The sequence below is a fragment of the Xenopus laevis genome, chromosome 2S (assembly GCF_017654675.1).
Source record: "Xenopus laevis strain J_2021 chromosome 2S, Xenopus_laevis_v10.1, whole genome shotgun sequence".
In the NCBI taxonomy this organism is placed as follows: domain Eukaryota; kingdom Metazoa; phylum Chordata; class Amphibia; order Anura; family Pipidae; genus Xenopus; species Xenopus laevis.
Genome location: NC_054374.1, coordinates 59,202,854 through 59,224,594, shown reverse-complemented (window position 1 = coordinate 59,224,594; position 21,741 = coordinate 59,202,854). Strand labels below are relative to the sequence as shown.

The 21,741-nt window shown below is 37.8% G+C and overlaps 1 protein-coding gene across 7 annotated transcripts in view; it reads left to right on the top strand.

The window, feature by feature from the left end:
• The window catches only part of srpk1.S (SRSF protein kinase 1 S homeolog), an 82,971-nt gene that overhangs the window by 29,293 nt on the left and 31,937 nt on the right, over positions 1 to 21,741 (top strand). For all 7 annotated transcript variants that reach the window (XM_018248210.2, XM_018248209.2, NM_001091653.1 and 4 more), the window contains 1 exon segment: positions 13,136 to 13,301. In XM_018248210.2, the coding sequence (XP_018103699.1) occupies positions 13,136 to 13,301 (166 nt within the window).

Genomic DNA, 21,741 nt, shown 5'->3' with positions numbered 1-21,741 from the left:
ATACTCCTATTATATAGTGAGGAGTATTGTTGATTAATATTTTGGGCACTCATATGTGTATATATGTGTGTGTATATATATATATATATATATATATATATATATATATATATATATATATATATATATATATATATATATATATATATATATATATATATATATATATATATATATTGGTCCAACCAGATCGCACTCCATATTTAAAACATAGCTTTTATTAGCTTGTTAAAATGTATCAAAAAATGGCATTCTTCACAACATAGTAGCAGCGTCATTTGTATCAAGACACTTATCTGTTAAAAGTCCAGCATAAACGCTAAATTCATCCACACTCACGCGACGTTTCGGGACACATCCGTTCCCTTTCTCAAGCGTATGTATCGTGTAGTAGCGTGTAGGACTCCATTGCACACACTTTCTGCTTCCTCGTTAGGCGGGGCATACGTGGTAAGTAACTGTGATGATGCTTCCTCACCTGGAGGCCGGATCTGCACGTCAGTCACCACATATCTCCACCCTCCCGTTACTATGCAAAGTCCATAGTTACCAAAGAAAAGAAATATATCAGTAACAGCAAATTACATGGGCATTTTTCACTATATCTGATAATTGTAGTTGTTTGAGCAAATTATGCCAAAATGAAAAGCAAAAGTTGACAGATGAAATGGCAAAAAAGAAAAAAATTTTTTTTTTAAAAAAAATACAAAAGTACTTATAAAGAAAAAATATACACAAAATAATATTAGTTGCCCAAAATATTACTACTCACCCTAAATGGGTACTTTACAGAAATAAATGCAAGTCAAAATCACGATTTAGACCCCTTGGACTGAGAGTCCCTAGCCTGTCAATCCATTTAACTTCTGCTCTTTTTAATGCTAGAACACGATCTCCTCCTCTTTTCAGAGGTGGGACGTGTTGGATAACTCTGAATTTCAGCTCCTCTGATGTATGTCCTTGTTCTAAACAATGTCTAGAGACTGGCAATGATCTGTTGCCCACGTGTATAGTTGATCTATGCTGAGAAAACCTATCCTTCACCCTCTGGGTGGTTTCTCCAACATAGACCAACCCACATGGGCACACCAGCATATATACAACAAAATTGGTATCACACGTATTGTAACCCCTAATTTGATACTTCTGATCCCTATGTGGATGGTCAAAATCAGGACCTACCAATACAAATCGACACTGGGCACAACCCTTACATCTATACATGCCCTCTTTCTTGGGACCCCCAAAACATTGCCTTATTAGGTGGTTTCCGTATGTCTGCATTCACTAATCTACTCCCTATGGTTGCTCCTCTGCGATAGGACATCATAGGGCCTTGTTGAAACTCTGGAATTGAGGGATATGCATCTTTTAATAAGTGCCAATGTTTATCTAGTATGCATTTAAATTTGGAACTGGCAGAATTATACTGGGATACATAAGCTAATCTGTTACCTGTAGTACGCCGATCTCTTGATGTACATCCAAGAATCCCTTCCATAGCAGCCTGTTGATTTTTTTGTATTAGCTGATTCGGATATCCCCTATCTGTAAGTTTCCTAGACATTATTTCTAAGTCTTGTTCCAAGACCACCGGATTATTTGTAATTCTACTCGCTCTGGTAAACTGGCTGATAGGAATCGATCTCTTAACTGAGGGGGGATGGAAGCTGTCATAAGAAAGAAGTTGATTTCGATCAGTGGGTTTTGTATAGATACGAGTATCAAACCCTGTCTCGGTTCGTGTAACCAATACATCTAAGAAAGTAACTACTTGGAGATCAGCTGTCATCGTGAATTTAATGTCATTATGGGCCCCATTAATTGCCTCACGGAAGACGGCCAAGGAGTCCAGGTCACCCCGCCATAGGAGGAACACGTCATCGATGTACCTCCACCAGGCACAACAGTGCCTAGTGAAGAGTACATTTTGATAGACATGCTCCTCCTCAAACCAACTCATACACTCCTTTATGAGTTGGTTTGAGGAGGAGCATGTCTATCAAAATGTACTCTTCACTAGGCACTGTTGTGCCTGGTGGAGGTACATCGATGACGTGTTCCTCCTATGGCGGGGTGACCTGGACTCCTTGGCCGTCTTCCGTGAGGCAATTAATGGGGCCCATAATGACATTAAATTCACGATGACAGCTGATCTCCAAGTAGTTACTTTCTTAGATGTATTGGTTACACGAACCGAGACAGGGTTTGATACTCGTATCTATACAAAACCCACTGATCGAAATCAACTTCTTTCTTATGACAGCTTCCATCCCCCCTCAGTTAAGAGATCGATTCCTATCAGCCAGTTTACCAGAGTGAGTAGAATTACAAATAATCCGGTGGTCTTGGAACAAGACTTAGAAATAATGTCTAGGAAACTTACAGATAGGGGATATCCGAATCAGCTAATACAAAAAAATCAACAGGCTGCTATGGAAGGGATTCTTGGATGTACATCAAGAGATCGGCGTACTACAGGTAACAGATTAGCTTATGTATCCCAGTATAATTCTGCCAGTTCCAAATTTAAATGCATACTAGATAAACATTGGCACTTATTAAAAGATGCATATCCCTCAATTCCAGAGTTTCAACAAGGCCCTATGATGTCCTATCGCAGAGGAGCAACCATAGGGAGTAGATTAGTGAATGCAGACATACGGAAACCACCTAATAAGGCAATGTTTTGGGGTCCCAAGAAAGAGGGCATGTATAGATGTAAGGGTTGTGCCCAGTGTCGATTTATATTGGTAGGTCCTGATTTTGACCATCCACATAGGGATCAGAAGTATCAAATTAGGGGTTACAATACGTGTGATACCAATTTTGTTGTATATATATGCTGGTGTGCCCATGTGGGTTGGTCTATGTTGGAGAAACCACCCAGAGGGTGAAGGATAGGTTTTCTCAGCATAGATCAACTATACACGTGGGCAACAGATCATTGCCAGTCTCTAGACATTGTTTAGAACAAGGACATACATCAGAGGAGCTGAAATTCAGAGTTATCCAACACGTCCCACCTCTGAAAAGAGGAGGAGATCGTGTTCTAGCATTAAAAACAGCAGAAGTTAAATGGATTGACAGGCTAGGGACTCTCAGTCCAAGGGGTCTAAATCGTGATTTTGACTTGCATTTATTTCTGTAAAGTACCCATTTAGGGTGAGTAGTAATATTTTGGGCAACTAATATTATTTTGTGTATATTTTTCTTTATAAGTACTTTTGTATTTTTTTTAAAAAAAAATTTTTTTTCTTTTTTGCCATTTCATCTGTCAACTTTTGCTTTTCATTTTGGCATAATTTGCTCAAACAACTACAATTATCAGATATAGTGAAAAATGCCCATGTAATTTGCTGTTACTGATATATTTCTTTTCTTTGGTAACTATGGACTTTGCATAGTAACGGGAGGGTGGAGATATGTGGTGACTGACGTGCAGATCCGGCCTCCAGGTGAGGAAGCATCATCACAGTTACTTACCACGTATGCCCGCCTAACGAGGAAGCAGAAAGTGTGTGCAATGGAGTCCTACACGCTACTACACGATACATACGCTTGAGAAAGGGAACGGATGTGTCCCGAAACGTCGCGTGAGTGTGGATGAATTTAGCGTTTATGCTGGACTTTTAACAGATAAGTGTCTTGATACAAATGACGCTGCTACTATGTTGTGAAGAATGCCATTTTTTGATACATTTTAACAAGCTAATAAAAGCTATGTTTTAAATATGGAGTGCGATCTGGTTGGACCAATATAACTAAGAAGCGGAATTACTCACTGCTATTGGGATCAGCACCCTTGACTCTGATATACATTGGGATTAGTGCATCATAAACGTTGGAATTGTATATGTATGTATATATATATATATATATATATATATATATATATATATATATATATATATATATATATATATATATATATATATATATATATATATATATAATATATATATATATATATATATATATATATATATATATATATATATATATATATATATATATATATATATATATATATATATAAAAAATTTAATTCCACATGTATTTTTTCAACTTTAGTATGGTTTTACACGGAGGATCGTTAGTGTAGTATATGGATGTAGTTGGATATACATGTACAGTCTGTACATGCCTAAACATTAGGTTATATGGATACAGGTCATTGGGATAGAATAAATGCAGGTCCCCAGGCTAGGTACGGTACCGACCCTATAGTGAATATTAATCAATATAGTAATAATGAGTATAATTATGATAAACACTTTTACCATGTTCTGACAATATATTAAAGATGGTGGGCGGAATGTTGAGTTATAATGAGACTTAGCGGCAGAGAGAGGGTTCATTAGAATGTTATTCAGTTTCTGTTAATAGAATAGTAACATCGAATATATATATATATATATATATATATATATATATATGCAGAGGGAGTCCCGGATAGACCTTCCACCCTTATTCAAACTTTGATATTTTTCGTAACAGTTTACTACTTAGTTAACAATTATGGCAACAAATTGAAAATGTTACTGAATATTTGGTTTTAATTTGTTTTTAACATTGTATTAGAGAGGGGGTTCTGTTACATTGTAATTTATGTTAGTGTAGGGTTTTTGGGATAAATATTATGTTGTCTGGGAGATGTATATTTGTCGTGCTTTGATGATGAGGTGGACACGTCATCTTTAATTGGCTAAAAAACCTTTTTTCCCGCCAATCTAGGTATTTAAAGCATTTGTATTGTTGTATTTGTTACTTTGAAAAAGGCCTCGGAGGAGGCCGAAACGTTAGACTCTTGCAATAAATTTTCTATAATTTTCATAAGTCCTGTGAGTGCGGATCTTATTTGTGCTTATATCTATATATCTATATATATCTATATACACTATATATCTATATACACTATATATCTATATATATATATATATATATATATATATATATATAGATATATATATCTATATATATATATATATATATATATATATACACACTATATATCTATATATCTATACATATATCTATCTATCTATCTATATATACTATATATCACGGAGCACCACAGATTATCTATTGCAAGCAGGAAACATAACTATTTCATCATGGCCTTATCACACTATTAAATGTTTATTATTTGGGTTGATGTAATAGAAGCAAAAAAGATACAAGGCCACATCTTCCAAACTCTGTAGTTTCTCTAATCTAGATGAAGGTGCACAAAATCCTCAGCAGGTGACCCAAAATTTGAAGGAGGATGGGGTGCTAGAATATTAGGACCCCCCACCACTAAATTAAATCTTAAATGTATACTGAGAATGCATCTGTCTAAGCCTTTATAAGGGACATCTTTGGAAGTAAAGGTAATATGCCATCATTAGAAATTGACCGGGATAGCATTTTATTTTTAAACATAAAAGCCTGGGCATTAAATTAAGAGATTAAATTCACTGCTGGGTACGCAAGTCAGTTTGTGCTTGAAAGTTTGTGAACCCTTTCAAATTTTCTGTATTTTTATATGAATGTCACCTAAAACATAATCTTATTTTTAAACAAGTTGTAGAAGTAGATGAGAAAAGCCTAGTTAAACAAACAAAATAAATTTTTTATATTTGGTCATGTATTTCTTGAATGAAAAGTGAATCCTTAGGATTACAGTATAATATAATTGAAGGTTAAATCAGAGTCTAGTATTTTCATTCAATGCGGTGACAATCGGGCGTGAATGAGAGACCCTGTTTTATTTAAAAAACGAGAATCCAGCAAAGCCTAATCCTACATACAAACACATTTGTGGATGTGTGTCATGACTCGAACATAGGAAGTGTCTAAGGACCTCAAAAAGAGTTGTTGATGCCCATAAAACAGGAAAAGGTTACAAGACTATTTAAAGACTTTGGAATCCACCAATCAACAAGTCAGACAGAATGTGTACAAATGGAGGAAACACTAAACAGCAATAGTGTGTATTGCAGGGTAGCACTACCTAGGAGAAAGACACTGCTTTCCCCCTAAAATATTGCTGAATGTCTACAGTGTGCTAAAGATCATGTGGACGAACCAGAAGGTTATACTGGAAGAATGTATTGTGGATTGATGAAGCCAAAATAGAACTTTTTGGCTTAAAATGATACTGACACTAAAAACTTTCTTTTCGAAATATCAATCTGCATTAAAAGTTACATATAGGTCACGTTGATCGTTTTTTGCTGATAGTTCTGCTTTTGTAACCTGACTGTCCCATCTCAGTCTGTCAGAGATTCTAATGCTAGCAGACTACTGCTGCACAAATATGGTAGCCCCGTCTTAGAGGAACATGGGGGTAAGAAGGGTAATGTAGAAGCATCAGGCAAATACCTTTATGGCAAAATTATGAACAGCATTCAAAGATAATGTTATGATGGATACAAAAAAGGTTATTTTCTGGTGTCCATATCGCTTTAAATGAGGAACGTTACATTTGGAGAAAGAAAACACTGCATTCCAGCATAAAAACCTTGTCCCCTCTGTGAAACATGGTAGTGGGAGTGTTCTGGTTTGGACCTGTATATCAAGAGTCTGTCCGTGAACTGAATATCAAGAGACAGTGGATCATGCAGCAAGACAACGATCCTAAACAGACAAGCACCAAAGAATGGTTAAAGAAAAATAAAGTGAATGTTCTGGAATGGCCAAGTCAAAGTCCTGACCTTAATCCTGTTGAAATGTGGGAAAAGACCTAAAGTGAATGGTTCATGTGTGCAAACCTACCAACCTCCAAGAGCTGAAGTTCTATATGGAAGAATGGGTGAAATTCCTCAGAGTCAATGTGCAGGACTGATCAACCGTTACCGCTAACGTTTAGTTTGCAGTTATTTATTTTTTTAAACGTCTTTTTATTGAAATTTTTCATTTACAAAGAAATTAACAAGTGAATAATATCAGAAATAAAGATCGAGAAACAAAAACCAAAAAAGAAAAGATAGAAAATAAAAAATAGAAGGGGGGAGGGAACGGACCAGTTGGAGAGAACCACTACGAATCATACAATTATATACAGCAGTTTCTAAAACACATGAGGGCTATTGGTGTCAGAGTTAAGCGCCCACAACATCCATATGCTTATACATTTGTCTGTACACCCTCTAGAGAAATAGGCAGCTTTGTAGCATGGCCACACCTTGTTTACTAGTTCCTTCCAGGCCACCAGTGTTTGTACGTCAGGTCTGTTCCACTTTAGTATAATTTGTTTTTTTTGCATAGTACATTAGAAGTTGGAGTAGAATTTTGCTGATCTACCAGACTTCTTGTGAGGCCCAGTAGTGCCACTGCTGGATCTGGTTGTTTCGTGAGGACCAACACTTTAGATATAAATTCAAAGATTTGTATATTAAAGTTGCAGTTATTGCTGAACAAGGGGGTCACAGCAAATACGGAGTAAGTAAGTGAATACTGATTCACAAACTTTCAAGTACATCTGTCTACTGGTTCCTCCCATTGTCAATCAAACTTTATATGCGCCTTAACCCTTAAACTGCCAAGCATGTAGGTACTACATTCTGGCAGGAAAAGGTGGCCTTTGCCGCAGTTTGTCACCTCAGCGATGATCGTGACCTAGCTACTAACCATCACAGTGCAGGATCTGTCTTCCAGCCCTCCCAGAGCCTGCCCACTCATTTTATGTTGCGTGATCTTTGTGATCCCGGGAGCCTCCAATTCTACAAAGGACCTTTCTGCACTCAGAAACCATAAGTGCCCCTTCTTTGCACATTTACACACACATACATTAAATTACACACACATGCACTACACAGTCTACTTAAGTTGTTAGTTTTTTTTTTGCTTTTCTGGCTTTTTTTTTTTTTTCTTTTTCACATATTTACACATGCATTGACAAGCACACACTGTTTTTATTTTTAGTTCTTTATTTTGTCAGTTTGTCTCTTGTTTTCCCCTAAAAACTGTTGATATCACATCCTGACTATTGGATCAAGTTTTCTGATTGATTTACCTAATCGTAATTGATTTTTGTGTTTGCAGTTTTAGGCTTGCATTGTTGTTCATCAATATTTATAGTGTTGCTTTTAGGGATGCACGAATCCACTTTTTTGGATTCGGCCGAATCCTTTGCGAAAGATTTTGCCGAATCCAAACCCTATTAGTGTTGGGAAGGGGGAAACATTTTTTACTTCCTTGTTTTGTGACAAAAAGTCATGTGATTTCCCTCCTGACCCTAATTTGCAAATTAGGATTCGGTTCAGCCAGGCAGATGGATTCGGCCGAATCCTGCTGAAAAAGGCAGAATCCCGAACCGAATCCTGGATTCGGTGCATCCCTAGCCGAGGAGCGGCTGTTAGAGCCGCTCGCTCCGTTCCTACACAATCCCCTGCTCCTAGGCAACGAGCAAGGGATCGAGTGGCCCCTGGGGCGCGATCGCCATGGGGCCCCAAAGCAGTAGCAGGCACGTGTTACTTACGTGTCCTGTTGCTGCAGCCTGCACTGCGCCGCTCGCTCCGCCCCCACAGCACAGGAACAGGCAGATCATCGCAGAGATCTTCCTGGGGCCCCTCCACATAGTGTGCAACACTCTTCAGCGACTTTTTCAGGTTAGTGCAACAATTACACACACCAACACACACACACTTATTAAAGTAATAGACACTTAGATTCACACTTACACACACTTACACATACATTTTTGGGGATCAGGGGGTCACTCACACTCACTGCACTCCCACACGTGCGCACATAACATGTAATTTACCAATTGTGCACACGCACATACATGGCTTTGTGGCTTTTTTTTTCTTATCGCATCGTCTCTTTTTTGTCTGAAAATGTTTTATTGCCATTACGAATAGTGTATTCGCTAACCGTACTGTGCAATACATTTTGTATTTTATTTCGGTGATTATACTGCAATTATGGGAATTTTTGGTGCATTTTTAGCCATTTTATTATTATATTGCATTTTCACACTTTTCTTATTTTGTTTTGCCTTGTAAATTTTATCTACTATATATCCATTTGAGCGTCTCCATGCGCCACATAGTTTGGTATATCTATGCATATTGGGCATCAAAGTGTTCAGTAGACCCCTGTCGTTCAAATTTAGGATGTTTTATCCTGATATGTTACAAACTGTGGGGCATATAATGGGGTAAAATTCAAGCTTTGTGACGATTTTCAGAAATTTGATAAAAACCGTTATGTTCAGCAGTGCTTTGTAGAATATATGTAGAAACACATATTTGCCCATATTTGATTAGTCAGAATGTGTACTTTCTGAAAATATATGGTTTTCTAGAGTCTCTGTACTGTTAGGGTGTCTAATGTCATAATACACATACCGGGGCGCGTCCGCCGTGAAAATGTATATATACTATTGTCATTTGGGCGTCTCCGTGCACCACATAGTTTGGTATATCTATGCATATTGGGCATCAAAGTATTCAGTAGACCCCTGGTGCTCATATTTAGGATGTTTTATGCTGATACGTTGCGAAATGTGGGGCATATATTGGGTAAAATTCAAGCTTTGTGACGTTTTTCAGAAATTTGATAAAGTTACGTTCAGCATTGCTTTACAGTTTGGCAGTTTGCAGTAGAAACACATTTACCCATATTGGATTCGTCAGAATGTGGACTTTCTTAAAATATATGGTTTTCTAAGGTCTCTGTACTGTTAGGGGGAGTCTCATGGCACCTAATACACATACCAGGTGCTTAAATTGAGGTAGCCAGAGTGACATACATGAAAATTCATATGCACTATTTGTACTTGGGGGTCTCTGTATGCCACCTAGTTTGGTAAATCTATGCATTTTGCGCATCAAACTGTTTAGTAGACCCCCGTGCTCCTATTTAGGATGCTTTATGCTGGTAATGATACATGGACATTACGATGCTGGAAAGTTGAAGCTTTGAGGCAATTTTCAAATATTTCACCAAAACCGCCAATTTTGAGAAAGCCTTGCGACTCAGTAGTTTGGAGCAGAAAGGCATGTGTACCCATTTTAGATTCGGTAGAATGTGTACTTTATAAAAATATATGGTTTTGGGGGGGTAAACCTATATTTCTGTGTTTTTACCCCACAAAAAATGCAGTCAATGTGTTGATTTTTCATTAGCTGAAGTTACCCACAGGACTATTTGTATGCACTAACTTAATTTTGGGGCCTCTAAATGCCAGATATTTTGGTAAACCCATGCACAATGGGCATCAAACTGTTCAGTGGACTCCTGGCAATCATATTCACAGTGCTTTTTCTTGGTACCTCATACAGTGTGGAATATGCGGAGCAGCAAAATAAATCCTTTGAAGTGATTTTTCAAAGTTTTGATACATTTTTATAAAAACCGCTACGTTCAGACAAGCTTTGCTGTTTGGTAGTTAGGAGTAGAGAGACATAGTTACCCATTTTGGAATCAGTAGAATGTGTACTTTTCAAAGATATATGTTTCAGGATTTTTTGACCTTGGAATTATGTCGTTTTCTGCCTTGTTGCTTTCAAAATTCGGTAATATACTGCCGGGAGTTTTTGCTGTACAGAAGTTCTAAATCTCCATAAAACTATACAAATCTGGTATTGGCATGTTTGAGAGACATGAGGCTTTCCAAATCAGTTGGATTTTCATCCGTAAAATGAAACATTTTTCTGGTATAAATGCATATATTGTGAAAAATAGGAATTTTTCATTTATTTTTGTATTTAGAGCTATAAATCTTTTTGCAGAGGTGGAAATACATGAAAACTCAGGCAGATTTAGAAAGCTCAGTTTCTCCCGAAAAAAACAATGTATAGTTTTCCTAGGTAAACTATAGGTTTCCCCTCAGAAAATGCCCCTAAAGTGAGGGAGCACAAATGTTTCAAAAACGGCTGGCATTTCGCGTAACCAAAATGTGAAATTCTGCTGGCACTTAAAAGGTTAAAACTAGCAGTGTGTTTATAAATTAGGGTAAATGTAAGCCTTTAAAGGAGAAGGAAACAAAAAAAAAACGATACTACCTCAAATGTGTTTTCTATCAGGCCCCCTCCTGAAACGCCATTCAAAAAACTCAGAATTTATACCTGCTTCTGTGCACCATCTTTCCTAAGTTTTGTCCTTTAGCACAGTTTGACACCGCCATTTTAATATAGGCGCGTCACTTCCGCCCTGCATATAGTACAGACCTCAGTCAGACAGTGCTGATGCTTGGCTGCAGCTCCCCTCCTCAGCTCCTGCGCTCGCTCACTGACAGACAGTAAATTAAAACCAGAGCGAGCGCAGGAGCTTCAAAGCTTCCCCTAGGTTCCTGGAAACGCGAAGCTGCATAGCTAATAAAGCTCAGATTAATGAGGCGGGGGCAGAGAGGTCAGTGATGACGCACGGCTGTGTCATGTGACCGCATCTTCATCGCTGCACAAGGAAGATAAAACACTCTTGTGCGCATGCGCAGGGCACTGATAGAAGCTAATGCGCATGCGTGTGCCCTAATCATAAGGATTTCTTACAGAAACAAAGGTAAGCTTTCTCATACATGTCTATGCTTTTTCAAAAATCGATTGCAGCTAAAAGATTTAGGGGAAAACCAATGAGGGAATGCTTGCTGGCAACTATATATACTATACATTGTCAACGCTTACAGCTTAAGTTATTTTTTGGCTTTCCTTCTCCTTTAAATAAGTATCCACAAGGTAGATTTTGGGGTCTCTACATGCCACATAATTCGATAAACCTATGTGCATTGGGTTTTAAACTGTTCAATGGACCTCTGGCATTCATAGTTAGGCTGATTTATCTTGGTACCTAATGCTATGTGGGAGATAAGATGCTGCAAAGAGGAAGCTTTGAGGTGATTTTCAGAAATGTCACCAAAATCGGCAAGTTTAGAAAAGCTTTGTTGCTTGGTACTTTAGAGTAAACAAATGTGTACCCATTTTGGATTCAGGCGTGTACTTCCAAAAATATGTGGCTTTCTGGGGTGAGTGTAGGGGTTTTGTAGTTTTACCCCTCATACAATGCTGTAAATGTGTTTATTTTACTGGATCTGGAATTACAGAACTGATATCTCATAAGGGGTGTCTTCATTTTGGGGGCCCCTATATGCCACATACGTTGGTAAACCGATGCATATCAGGCATCAAACTGTTCAGTGTACCCCATACATTCATATTTATATTTGTACATAATGATTTGTGGAAGATAAGATACTGCAAACTGGAAGCTTTGAGGTGATTTTTTGGAAATGTTACAAAAATCACAAGTTAGGAAAGCTTTGGGCTTGTTGCTTTGGGGTAGAATGATGTGTACCCAATTTCGGGAGAATGTGTACACCTCAAACATATAGGATTTTCTGTGGTGAACATCCTTTTTTTGTACCTTTGCCCCTCATAAAATGCTGTAAATGTGTTTATTTTGCAGTATCTGGAATTACAGAACTGATAGCATGTATGGGGTGTCTTCATTTTGGGGCCCCTTTATGCCACATACTTTTTGCATGTGAGGCATCAAACTATTCAGCGGACCCCTGGTGTTTTATCTGATTTGCTAAAGATATGTAGGATGCTGTAGACTGAAAGCTTCTATGCATTTATAAAAAAAATATCTCACATTTTTATAACAAAAAAAAAAATATTTCTACTATATTTACCCATTTTGCATATATATATAGAGAGAGAGATCCAATAGTGACAGCACTCCAAGGATCATTTTTTTTAAGCATCATTTGGCTCATTAACTTGTTTATTTTTAAATATATGTTGCAAGTTAAGTATAAAAATAACACCAGTGACTAGCTGTTGGCAGGTCTTGGTAGTGAATACCATAACCTGATTACCATTGCATATGGTCAAAATATGTACAATTTGTTTGAGAGCCTTTGATTATATGTTAACCCACCTTACCCTATCCCTGATATTGTTCTTCTGTTCCGTTTTGCAGTATCCTTATCCTACAGGAAAATCAATTTGGACATAAAATGATTTTAACTTTTTATATATTTGTACATGTTAATTTTAACTCATCACATTACTTTATCCATAGACATGTCTTAACATTAACACCATTCACTATTTTTTTCTTCTGACTCTTCGTATGCAGCTACCAATATTATCAGGTACCATGATCTTCACAGTTATTTACTGTTTTTGTTTCTGCTCAGGTTCTTCAAGGTTTAGATTACCTTCACTCAAGGTGTCAGATCATCCACACAGACATTAAACCAGAAAACATTCTGCTTTCTGTCAGTGAGGTTTATATACGTCGGCTTGCTGCTGAAGCAACAGAATGGCAACGGTCTGGCGCCCCTCCTCCATCTGGTTCAGCAGGTACTTTGACCCCCTCTTTATATTGTTTTCTACCTTCCCTTTTTTTAACCTCCTGACAATTTTTACTCCCATAAAGTAACTTCTCTTTTGTGCCATTCTGTGATACCATCATTTTAATCCTTAAAATATTACATCCTAATGCTTAAAGGGGACCTGTTACCCTAACGATGCTGGTGTTAAATCAAGCAAAATAAACTTTACTTACAATATATAAATTTAAATCTTATTTCCTTCACTCTTGAAATTTGCAATCAAGTCAAGCAGGCAACTACTATTTTGTAAACACTGTTATTAAGACAAGTATTCCATCATGCCAACGTTTTGTTTGTGTTAGAATGGAGCACTTGATGCCCATGCACTGGCTGCATAATTACATGGTGATGAGGGAGAGGGGATGTAAATAGTACAGTGATACCTAGGAAATTGCAGAATGGAAAGTAATTACTTGCCTCACCTTTATGCCTGTATTTATAAGGTATAGAGGAGGGGCTGGCAGCTTAGACTTTTAAATGCATTGCTAATAGGTATGGATGCTTTAATAGAACAAAAAATTTTTTTAAGTTAGATGTGAAAAGGATATTCATTATATAACTTATGTCTGGTTTATAGGTCCCCTAAGATATTGCTGAGTTCAAATATTAAAACTTAAAAGTTCTTAATGAAGGTTACAGATTTTTATTTTTAACAGTAGTGCAGAGACAAGTGTACAGATCTGTACTTGTTTCAAAAAGTTGAGAAACATTGTGAAAAAGTTTTATCATTGGGAATATCTTAATGACCTGATTGGCCAAATGAAAATACACTCTTTTATGAATTCTGTAAAATCAGAAAAATTGCTGTTTTGAATCACTTTTATTATTAGGTTGGTTAATTTGGTTGTTTTGCCACTGTGTATTTGTATCAACCCTTTAGATGACCATTTTGATGTTTATGATGTGGTTAACTAATAATAATAACAACCAATAGGTTTCCGTTTTAAATTCTGTTATTTCTTCACATATTTGTTTTGAAACTCTTAAGGGTATATTTATCAAAGAGTGAAGTTAGAGATCACGAGAGTCCTCTAGAGCGAAATTCCGCCACTCTCCATTTATTTATATGGGATTTTCAAAAGAGTATTTATCAATGGGTAAAAGTTCATCCTTTGATGGATCCCAAAGAAATGAATGGAGAGTGGCGGAATTTCACTCTAGAGGACAGTGGAGACCTCTAACTTCACTCTTTGATAAACATACCCCTTAGACACAATGGATTTCATTACGTAATAGATTATTTCAAGGGACACAATGGATTATGTCCTTGTGCCTAGCTTCTTGTGTAAATCATTGAAAGGATCATTGAATTCTAGCAAAATTTGCTAGAATTTAGATTTATGCAATCTTTCATTAAAGGTTATAAACCGCTAACACTGAAGGTTTTCTCATAGCATTCAACATTTTTCTTGTATAAGTTATGTTTGCCTATAAATCTGTTTTGTGTGCAGCACTTTCATTTTTGAATCTACATAGTTTTGTAATCTATGCATAGCAATCTGGTGAGAAGACATCTGGCATTCATATGTTTTATGTTTGTACCTAAGGCGGTACTTCCATCAGTGGGGGACAGGCAGGAATATTTGGGGACCAAGACTGCCACCCTTAGGGGCATATTTATCAAGGGTTGAATCTCGAATTGAAAAAACTTCAAAATTCCAAAAGACCAACTGAAATTAAAGCAAAGTTTTTCTTTGTGCGAATAGGTCTGTATTCGGGCGAATTCGAATCGTGCGAATCGAAGGAATAGCACATTCGATCAAATTCGATTCCAAGTTTTTCCCAAAAAACCTTTGATTTTTCAATTGACTCTAAATAGGTTCCAGGAGGTCCCCCATAGTCTAAAACAGCAATTCGTCATATTTTAGATGGCGAATGGTCGAGGTCGAATTTTTAAAGAGACCGTACATGGTAAATTTTGATATTCAAATTTTTTTTGAATTTGGACTATTCCCTAGTCAAAGTACATAAAAAATAGCTTGAAATTCAAATTTTTCTCATTCGAAAATTCACCTCGACCTTTAATAAATCTGCCCTTTAGTGTCTAAGTCAGGAGGAAAGGTAAAAAGAGTCCTTGTTGAGCGTGACAAAGACAAAGGGTTTTTCTGCATGCAGTAGTAGCATTTAAGTGTCTGCATAATGGCATTATAATCCAATGACAACTGAAAAGTCAGTTTTTGTGCTAATAACTAACTGTGCTTATTGATCTGTGTTGTTGTGATCAATATCTGTACCAGCTGTTATGCATCTGATACAGTAGAAAGTAGAAGAAAAGTCTTCTAAGGACATCGGTTAAAATTTACAGCCATTAAACTATTACTGGTGTGTTCCCCCCAGCGGGAGGAACACTCAGCTCAGCAACTTGTGAGAAGATTTACTTGTGAATCACTCAGGGATAACAAAGAGAACATTTAACATTGTGGAAATTCAAGAACAACATGGTGGAAGGAAACAGAAACAACAGATTGCAGTAATACAACAGCATATGCAGCACTGAAGGGATATCTTACTCATGTGAAAAAGTTGTCATATTAAGACATACCCATAAATCCATATGCCTCATCCTCCCCTGTGGATAATACATGATTAAACACCTTAGGGGCCCCTAACAATAATTTGACACACGGACAGATTATAGCACACACAGGGAGCATAGGGCAGGCAGAGTAAGGCACACGAAGGGAGCATAGGGCAGGCAGAGTATGGCACAAACAGGGAGCAGATGGCAAACAAAAGTGGCACACACAGAGAGCAGGGGTAGCTAGAGTATGGCACATACAGGAGCAAAGAGCAGGCAAAGTATGGCGCACACCCAGGGAGCATAGGGAAGGCAGAGCAGGAGACAGGGAAACCTATCAGGACCACTCTAAAATGTATTACGTACAGTTTGTATGAGAGTGTGAACAATGTGGGCAGTTTGTCTGGTCTCAGGTGTGTGAACAGTACAGGGCTTTAGGGTGTGAACAATAGAGGTTTTACAAGTGTGAACAATGCAGGGGGATTAGATGTGTGAACAATGTAGGGGTTATTACAGACTGTATTTGAGGTTTAAACAATGCAGCGGCCAATTAATCTCTCTAGTGATACTTTTTAAAGTTTACACATGGTAAACAGACACAACAGGCAGATTTACATGTGGCCCGCGGGCTGCCAAATGGACAGCCTTGATATATCTGATTATCCGCAGCCAAGCCATAATATATTTCGTAATTGTGTACTGCTTATAGTCATACTAAGTACAGTGGAAGGTAGGTAGTTGCAACAGAGCAGTGTTTTGAAGCCCTGTGGTGTGCATATTATATTTGTAATTTGTTTCTTTAGTGTCTATGCTAGGCTCTGTTGCGCTCTAGAATATATTATTTATATGTTTTGGCAATTTTAATTGCTATTTTCTTTACTATAAATTTTGGAGATGAAAAATAAACATAAAGCATACATAACTCTAGCAGCGCCGATTCTGGGGCTGCTGCCGCCCCCCTCCTCTCCCGCTCCGCGCTTAAAAATTAGCGTCGGAGCGGGTTTCCGGGGGCAGTATCGCTAGTGCATTGAGCGCAATAGCGCTCTTTGCACTACTGGAGCCGAATTTCCGGGTTAAAACCCGGAAGTTCGGCTCTTAAAGTTACAAGAGGCGGCTTTTTGCCGCCCCTTGTAACTGGCTGCCTCCTGAGGCAAGGGTTTCACCTTGCCTCATGGCAGAAGCGGCCCTGAACACTAGTTACATTGATGCTTAGCTGCCAATATAATGTGCTACAGCAACAATTTAAAGTATGAAGCATAGAAAAAGAATAGGTACAAATAATACATAGTAAAAAGAAAAGAGAATAGAAAGAAGACAATCCACACACAAATTGTGGGTCATTTATCAACACTGGGCAAATTTGCCCATGTGCAGTAACCCATGGCAACCAATCAAATTGCTGCATTCATTGTTTTACTTGCAGCTGGCTTTAAAAAGCTAATCACTGATAAGTTGCTATAGGTATCTGCCCATGGGCAAATTTGTCCAGTGTTGATAAAGGAGCCTCACTGTTTTGTAAATAAAGCAAACATATTAAATACTGCTTAACTTGTCACTATTACTGAAAGTAAAGTTGATGCATAATTACATAATTTATCCCTGGCAACCATATCGCTGAAGAGTTGTCGATGACGCATTGTGCTTTAGCCATTAGCTGTACCATAGTATATTTTATATAGATTTTATGCAAAGTCTGTTGCTAGGCAATGTCTGGTATTACTTGTCAGATTTTTTCCAATGTTCCTTATAGCGAGATTACGTAACACTAGCAATTCCCATGGGTTTAATGGAAATGTGGAGAATATCTCCTTTAGTAGAAAGTGTACTCGTTTCCAATGTGTTTGCATAGTGTGTCAGTTCCACAACATATATTTCAATGCATACCTGGACTGGCAATCTGTGGGTTCTGGCAAATGCCAGAGGGGCTACTGTAAATTGCCATACACACTTTTTAGTGGGCTGGTGTCAGCTGTTTGGTCATCTGTGTACTTGAAATGCCAGGGCCTATTTTGGTTCTCAGTCCAGACGTGTAATGTGCCAATGGTGTTGCAACCTCAAAATCATAAAGGGGAATGAACCATGGACATTTTCTCTAGGGTGTCATATACAATCTGATTAAGAGTTTATAAGAAAGTTCACTTGTTGCATCATTCTCCAAAACTCTTACTAAACAGTCCAAATCTTATTTCAGTTATCCCCTGGCAGTGTAATTGGTAAGTTTTCAGGAAGTGCAATATTTAGTCTGTGATATATTATTGATATATATTGGAAAGACTTTATAGTATGAAGACTTAAAGGACCAGTAACATTTAAATTTGTTTCTTTTTAACGAAAATAAAACAAGACAGTTTTAACTTTTAAATCGCAAAGCTTTTATTAAGAAATTACTTACCGATTCTCTGCATGCCCTCCTCTTCAGAAACGGCGACAGGGCGATGATCCATTGTGTTGCGCTCGATTTCTCCTCCCTGGCTTTCGTCTATACAAGGCAGGGAGGAGAAATTGAGTGCCGCACAATGGATCGTCGCCCTGTCGACGTTTCTGAAGAGGAGCGCATGCAGAGAATCGGTAAGTAATTTCTTAATAAAAGCTTTGTGGTTTAAAAGTTAGAGCTATCTTGGTGTTTTATTTTTGTTAAAAATAAATGAATTTTTTTTTAAAAAACATTTTTATATTACTGATCCTTTAAGACTTAGTGCAAAGCCAGTATTGCTTCCAGTTTTCAAATTGCTGTGCTTGAGATTCTAGTAATAAAGATGGATTTTCCTCTATTCGTTACAGAGAGGTGGATTTGCAAAGAAAATAACATTGCTTTCATGACTTCCCAGAGGAAATTATTGACTGTTAGAGGGGGACAGTCCATTGCCCCCATTTCAATACTGTAGTAAACAGCAGTCTAGACGGGCTTTGCCATTTAGTTAGTGACTAATTAGTGCTGCTTTAAATTATAGTAATAAATCCAGAACCCCCAGACCACATCCTATTGATTTGTGATATATACAGTGGTGCTTTGAAGTTTGTGAACCCTTTATATGAATGTGACTTAAAGCATCATAAAAGTACATAAAGAAAGCCTAGTTAAACAAAGAAAACAAAAATGATCATATTTAGTCATGTATTTGTTGAAAAAATGATCCACTAATGGGGCGTGGCTAGCGCGTGCATGTAATCGCACGCATATATGTACAGCTCCTGCTCCGATGCCATAAATTTTATTAAATTTTTGCACCTAGGGGGTTTCTTCTCCTTTAAGGGCAGATTTACAAGCTATAGCTGAACGCACAGACCGTGTCGAATCTAAAATGTCGGAAATGGTTGAAGTGCACAATACTATGGCAGATACAGTGAATACTCATGACACAGAGATCGACAGGCTGCAAAGTAAGATTGCGGATATAGAGGACTGTTCAAGGAGAAACAATGTGAGGCTTAGGGGGGTGCCAGAGGAGGTTGTGCAGGCCCAGTTAAATCGATATGCCTGAGAGCTTATACTAATGGCCCTGCCATAAACCCCTACGGATCATCTTATCATAGATAGGATCCACAGAATCCCTAAACCCAAAAACGCACCAGGGATGTAATCCTCAGAATTCACTTTTACCATACAAAGGAGGAACTGCTACGGTTTAGCAGACAGCACAAAACCATCCCACAGCCTTATGATAAAATACGAGACTTATCAGCAGCGACTATGGCTAAGAGGCCAGAACTTGCAGCAGTAACTCAAGCTTTACACCAGCAGAACATACAATACAAGTGGGGATATCCAACCAAACTAATAGTTTAGTGGCAGAACACTACAAAAATTATCTCTAATGCAGCAGATGGAAGAACAGCGCTAACAAAATGGAATATCCCAGTTGAGGCGCAACAAAAAACACAGCAGCTGCACGGAAACATGCACATAGAGGATGAATGGAGTAAAGTTAAGACATGAGAATCTCAACTTTTTTTTTTTTTGCCTTCCTCTGGATCAACTAGCAGGCAGATTTAAAAAAACCTAAAAGGTTGAACTTGATGGACGTGTGTCTTTTTTCAACCTTACTTTCTATGTACTCTCCACCACTACATTGACCACTATCCCTGGGTTACTCATTTACCCTGATTAATGTCCTAGGCAACGGATCAAGGATAACTAAGATCTTAATGGAACAGTTCAGTGTGAAAATAAAAACTGTGTAAATAGATTGGATGTGCAAAATAAAAAATGTTTCTAATATAGTTAGTTAACCAAAAATGTAATGTATAAAGGCTGGAGTGACTGGATGTGTAACATAATAGCCAGAACACTAATTCCTGCTTTTCAGCTCTCTAACTCTGAGCTGGTCAGTGACTTGAAGGGGGGGGGGTGCATGGTGCATAACTGTTCAGTGAGATTGCAATTGATCCACAGCATTCAGCTCAGATTCAAAAGCAACAGTTATGACCCATGTGGCCCCCCCTCAAGTTTTTGATTGGTTACTACCTGGTAACCAGGGTAACCAGTCAGTGGAAACCAAGAGAGCTGCAAAGCAGGAAGTAGTGTTCTGGCTATTATGTTACACACACACAGTCACTCCAGCCTTTATACATTACATTTTTGGCTAACTGACTATATTAGAAACATTTTTTATTTTGCACAGCCTATCTATTTACCCAGTTTTTATTTTTACACTGAACAATTCCTTTAACAACAGATCTAAACACCGCCTTTTCTTTTCTCCTATTGCTAGACTGTCGGCTATATATGCATAAAGAGAATGGCCTGAAGAGTCAGCCAAATTGTACATATGTAATATTAATTAATTATGTTTTTTTGTTCACTCTTTTTCTTTCTATCCTATTGCCTTACTCTTTCTGCTCTACTCAGGAGGCTGGCACGATAAGAGAATACTTATTGGTTATTGCAACCACAGAATCAGCCGAATGCAAAACACTAAGGTCAAATGGGTCGAAATGTTTTAGTATAAATGCGATGGTGTAAACAGGCTTATTAGCAAAATGCAGACGGCAAATTGCAGATCTCTTATGAATCCAAGAAACACATTTTCGAACTAAAGACCAAAGCAATATCGGAAATAAACATATGATAGCTGTGGCATAGCAATTCTGCCTAGAGTCCTAGATAATCATTAACTATTACAAGTGTAATTTGGCTGATTCTAAAGGTAGATGTCTAGTTGTTATTTGTAATGTGAATCAACAACAGTATACTCTGGTAAATTCGTACTCCCCAAACACCAATCAGAATTTTTTCTTACAAGTTCTCGACCAAACACAGAGTCTAAAACAAGGTACGGTCATCATAGGTGGTGACTTTAATTACAGTACTAGACCCAGATATGGACAGAACCCCACAGGCAGTCCAGCTACCCCCACACTACTGTAAAACCGTAACTAAAAAATCCTTAAGATTTACTAAACTCTTAGCGGAATATAATCTATATGACATTTGGAGAGTCCACAACCATACAATGAAATATTTCACTTACTATTCAGCTCACCACAAATCATACACTAGGATAGACCTATTCCTGACATACCCCCAGACACTCAAGCTAACGTCCAACTGTTAGATTATAAATACGACATGGACAGATCACTCTTTAGTCGCATTCACATTGTAGTAGAAACACCAGTTTACTACCAGACCCCCATGGAGGCTAAACGATATGCTCCTGACAGACAGGATTACTCTGGACCAATTAGAGAATAGTATCACATATTTCTTCTCCCACAATGATAGCACTGATGCAGAAGATCTAAACCTCTGGTGCGTCCATAAGGCGGCAATTAGAGGACAATTAATCAGTATAGTAGCACACAAAGCCAAACAAGCGAGAATGAAGCAAGAAAAAATACTAATAAAAATTAATGAGCTGGAACAATTAAAATGTACAGCGCCTTCCCC